The sequence below is a fragment of the Arctopsyche grandis genome, chromosome 13 (assembly GCF_051622035.1).
Source record: "Arctopsyche grandis isolate Sample6627 chromosome 13, ASM5162203v2, whole genome shotgun sequence".
In the NCBI taxonomy this organism is placed as follows: domain Eukaryota; kingdom Metazoa; phylum Arthropoda; class Insecta; order Trichoptera; family Hydropsychidae; genus Arctopsyche; species Arctopsyche grandis.
The window spans coordinates 8,008,000-8,013,098 of record NC_135367.1 but is presented as its reverse complement, the minus strand read 5'-3'; the positions used below and the strand labels follow the sequence as shown (position 1 = coordinate 8,013,098).

Below are 5,099 nucleotides of genomic sequence, written 5' to 3'. Positions count from 1 at the left end.
ACAATATTTCAATAACAAATGTACGAAAAATATAAACTATAAATATATAAACTGTGTGAGATTTCATGATTAGGATTTCAATCAAAAAGATTTCAATTAAAATTATGATCCCGGCTTAAATTATTGTAATTAAATATATTATTAAGACGCCTTTATATCATTACATACGTACTTACGCGGCCAAAGCCTCTTACTACTCTACTGATTTAAATTTAAATTTTCTATAATTTTTTTCAGATAACGTATCTATCTGTACTTATACATTTGCATTTCAAACTTAGTTATAGAAGTTTTTTTTATAAATTTATTTTTTAAATTATACGTGTGTAAAATAATATTCGCGTGCGAATTCTTCTTTCATAATCAATTTTTAATTTGTTCATCAAAAGCGACAACTTGCAAAAACATTTTCATCAAAAAGTGGAAGTTGATCTCGATATTGTATTGTATCGCATCCTGAAAAACTGGTTATATGTTCAAAAAATACAAAAAATTCTCTTCGAACCGGTCGGTACATAATCAAATTATTTTTTACGAATTTGTATAAAAGGCAATACATTTCTTTGACAATTCGTTTAACAACGAAACGTCGGAAAATGACAGGAGTCAAATTGAGATTCTTTTTCGGACTACTAGTCGTTGTTACCGTTGCTAAAGGTAATAGTTTTTGAGATATAAATTTTTAAAGTAGAATTTTTTCAAAAATAATGCTCACATTTTTATATTACAATTAGTGAATTATTTAATAAACGATTGCATTTATTAATGATGTTACATGAAATATTTTAAACATTTCTAATTACATGTATTATTTCTACATGAAAACTGACATTTGTTTATATTTTGAAAGGTTTCGATTATATTGAAGAATCTCCGTTTTCTGAACTTTCCGAACATTCCGACCATTATGGCGATTGGAGTCTGGAAAATTTGAAAGTGGCTGGTGGAGATTACGTACCTATTAAAGATCATGCTTACGTGGTTTTGATAAGACCTGCTAATACAATTTTCAGTATGTGTGCTGGAGCTATCATATCAAATACTTGGGTTATTACAGCCGCCCACTGTATATCTACGTAAATATCAAAGCTTAAAAAATATCTAAGCGCGTATTGGTGAAAAATATTTTCTTTTTGCAGTGTAGACATTACCACTTTGACAGTGAGAGCTGGTACTCAATTTATGGATTATGATGGTGTAATATTCAATGTGACAAGAGTGGTTATTCACAATCTTTTCAATTCCACGACAACTGACTATGACTATGGATTGATTCAAATCAACGGATCCTTCACTTTTGGATCAACTATAAGTGCTATATTATTACCGGCACAGGGTTCCAGATTAGGAATACTCCCTCTGGTATTCACAGGATGGGGTTTATCAATGGTAAAAATAAATATATTCTATTACAGTGGTTGGGCACCATTTTCAAGCAAAGAGCCAAAAGGGATAAAATCATTACAATTCGCAAACTCTGATTTTTACCCACAAAATCTTTCATAGATATACATATATGTAATTTGAATATAAATTGATTTCAAGCTGACGAAATTTGTGACAAAGTTTACTCATACATACATACATATAGCTTAATTTATTTGTATGTACAAATGCATGTATACATATAAGGAAGAAAAAAAAAGCTATTCCTTTTGGCCAAAGAGACTCGTATATTTTAAATTTTTACTTTATCTATGTACATAGTAACAATAGATGAAATTTTGTCATCATGCGAAAATACGAACTCGAAATTTTAGCTGATGTGTACTCAGAATCGATTTCTGATCACGTTTTCACGATCTATAAAAAATGTGTGTGTGTGTGTGTCTGTGTATTTTGGGGATTCCCCTTATAGTTATCCTCTTTTTTCAATTTTTTGAATTCAATTATCTCCCAAGCCGCTAACTGAATGGAACTTAAATTTTTTTACATGTAATAGAAATAATAATATTTATAACTTATTTTTAAATATTTTTATAATATACTAACTTAAATCTGCTAAGGTTTTGGTCAGAATTCGTAAACCGGAAGTAGTATTTTTTTTTAAAACAATTTTTCATTATTTTATTTTGACCTTTTAAATTATTTTTATTTTCTTGATATTTAATGTGTATAATACTGATAGTGATTTTAAGTATAAAAAAAATTTGAACAAAATCTGACAACCGAAAGTAGAACTATTGTCTTGTGCAAGTTTCCATACATTTGCGCTCAATTTTAATCGATGTCATAGTTATTAGTATTTCATAATCTGTCTGTACCGTTAAATATTGAATTTTGTTTTGTAACCTTCTTATATTCCTCAAATACATAGATAAAGTCATGGGTTGGTCACACCCGAATTTTTTTAATATCACTTTTTGACCTTTGGGAATCGAAGTTTGAGGGTTATTTACTTGAAAGATTACTTGTTTCCATATAATCTAATATATGTAAATATATGTAATTTAGAAAAAGACTTTGTATGTATGTAAGGTTTGGGTGGTAGAATCCATGACGTATCGAAAATTTTCTATGACGACGATATCAATACCGATTTCGATTCCTTTTTTGGAACCTGTTCCGGATTCTTTATTCAGTTATGAATCCGGATTCCTTTTTCAGTTCCGAATCCGGATTCCTTTTTCAGTTCCGGATCCGAAACGCCATTTTATTTACAATTACGATTTCAGTTTTGACTCCCGGTTCTGATTTCAATCCTATCAATATCGATTCCAGATCCGGATTCTTTATTCAGTTCCGGATCCTGATTATTTTTTCAGTTCCGGATATCGATTCCTTTTTCGGTTCCGAATCCAGATTCCTTTTTCAGTTCTGGATCCCAGTTCAGTTCTTTTTCAGTTTCGGTTCCGAATTCCTGTTTCAGTTCCGGTTCCCGAATCCTTTTTCAGTTCCGAGCGAAGCCGGGTAAATTCACTGGTATATAATATACATATTTAACACATATTTTGAAGCCAAACATTTCATATTTGCAATGTTACATAAAGAGTGGGTGATGTTAAGAGTTGATCCTGACCACTGTTTTTATGCACTCAACGAATACATGCATTAATTTAACACTTTCATTTAAATCTAGTCATCCTCTACACTATTTCCTAATAATTTGAAAGCTGTCATCCTTCCTGTAATTCCAAATATAGTATGTCAACTTTTGTATGGATCTCGAGAGATAATAACCGATACGATGTTCTGCGGCGGAAAAATTATACTCGGCGGAAGAGGAGCTTGTCAGGTAAATTCTTCATATCTTAGTATTAAAAAAATCGTTTTGTATCAAATTGCGAATAACATGAAGTTTTATTTACACGTAGGGTGATACTGGAGGACCAATTGTGAACAAGAGGGTTCTTGTAGGCATTGCTACTAAGGGTCTCTCGTGTGGTGATGTTATGAGTCCTTCCGTGTTTGCCAAAGTAAATGTGGTAACGTCTTGGATACAAGGAATCACTGGCATATCGACTACAGGATGAATTTCAATACTGATTAGTTTTTAAAGATCTATTTTAAATTTATGTAAGATGTATGGACACTGGGCTATATGGTGATGGGATTAATATAATAAAAAGAAATGCAAGACTACATAATGGTTGTTTCAATCGACATTTCCTGGATGATTCGGTAATTTTAATTAAATTTCGCAACGAAGAATTTTTCAATGGCTTACTTGATATTTGATCACTGTAGTGGTTTAATATTAAAATGGAATATTTCAACATAGACTCATGTTTTAATAAGATTTTTTAATAGCATAGGGTTTCAGAAAACCCGGGTTTTCAAAACTAGCAACTAGCACTAGTACCGGTATTGATTTATCTAATCAATAAATGAAATAAAATTTAATTAATTTGAGGTTAATTTTCGGTTAATTGTTAATTATTTTAATCTTTTTAATTACTTCAATTTACTTTAATTTCATCTATATGTAATATAAAATATTAAAATTAATGTTTTTCTGTCTGTCACGTCTGCGTTCCTATACCATTCAACCGATTGCGATAAAAAATGATTTGGAAAAAGTTTTAGAAGCTCCTTTGAATCGCAAAACAGATGTTGACTCATACTTGTTTTCATACTATGTTTTTCAAACCAGCCGTTATTCAAATTCAACACAATTCAATTAACATAAAATTGAAATTATTATTTAGGTGCTAGCAGTCTATTTTGCAAAACTGGCAGTATATTTTGTAATATCGATTGTTTGTTTTGTAATACCGATAGTGCTGAAGGTCGTTTGTGGTAAAAATGAATAGTACCGGATACTACTAAAGGTAGCACCGGTATTGGAATCAATGGCATAGTTTCCCCTCATTTATCTTGTAGTCAAATGACCTATCCTTTTTGCCTTTTTAACCCTTTCATCCATCCGCCACGTGTCTCACATTTTGTTTCTTTTCGACGAAATATCATCACATGGGTTATGGCATATTAAGCTATTAATTAAAAAATATAAAAGAAATTTGTCGTATTTTTTTCAAATACTTTTTAAATATATTTAATTGTTTTATATGAAAAAAATGATAAAAGACCTACCTACCTATGTACATATAAACAATATAAAACACCAATAGAAAAATGAATGAATTAATTAAGTAAATTTTCAATAGATGGCGCTAAAAGACTTGCCAAGAGGAAACTTTGTTAGCTAACACTATAAATATAAGTTTTTTCTTTTATTATTATATTCGTACATTTTGATGGCATCGTTTTAACTGTGACGTGCATATGTATGTCTAATCAAAACGATTATTATAGTACGCCTTGCATTATATATACACACATAATAGCGATATTACATGATTTCACATTATTAATGGAATTTAATTAAGACTCCACTGACTCGAATATGAAACAAAAATTTTACCCAAGTCATAAAAATGTTGTGAGCAATGAAAACCTTTTTTATTCTATTTCTAGATAAAATTCATAATCTTATAAATATAATAAGAATTAAAAACTACACTTTTTTTGTGGGTAAAAACATTAATTTGGTCCATTTCAAACATTTATTTGTTTATTTAAGTTTAAGTTTGAACCCTTGTGGTATGCGCCACAATGGTCGAAAAATACAAAGAGGTAAGAAAAACAAAAATATATGA

General features: G+C 30.0%; 1 protein-coding gene across 1 annotated transcript; it reads left to right on the top strand.

Annotated features, from left to right (window-relative positions):
• The first annotated feature begins 596 nt into the window (after positions 1–596).
• LOC143921582 (trypsin-7-like) lies at positions 597–3,473 on the top strand. The gene is made up of 5 exons (XM_077444933.1): positions 597–657; positions 851–1,076; positions 1,140–1,389; positions 3,080–3,235; positions 3,315–3,473. Exons 1-5 carry the CDS (start codon positions 597–599, stop codon positions 3,471–3,473), a joined length of 852 nt encoding a protein of 283 aa, XP_077301059.1.
• Positions 3,474–5,099: the final 1,626 nt, after the last annotated feature.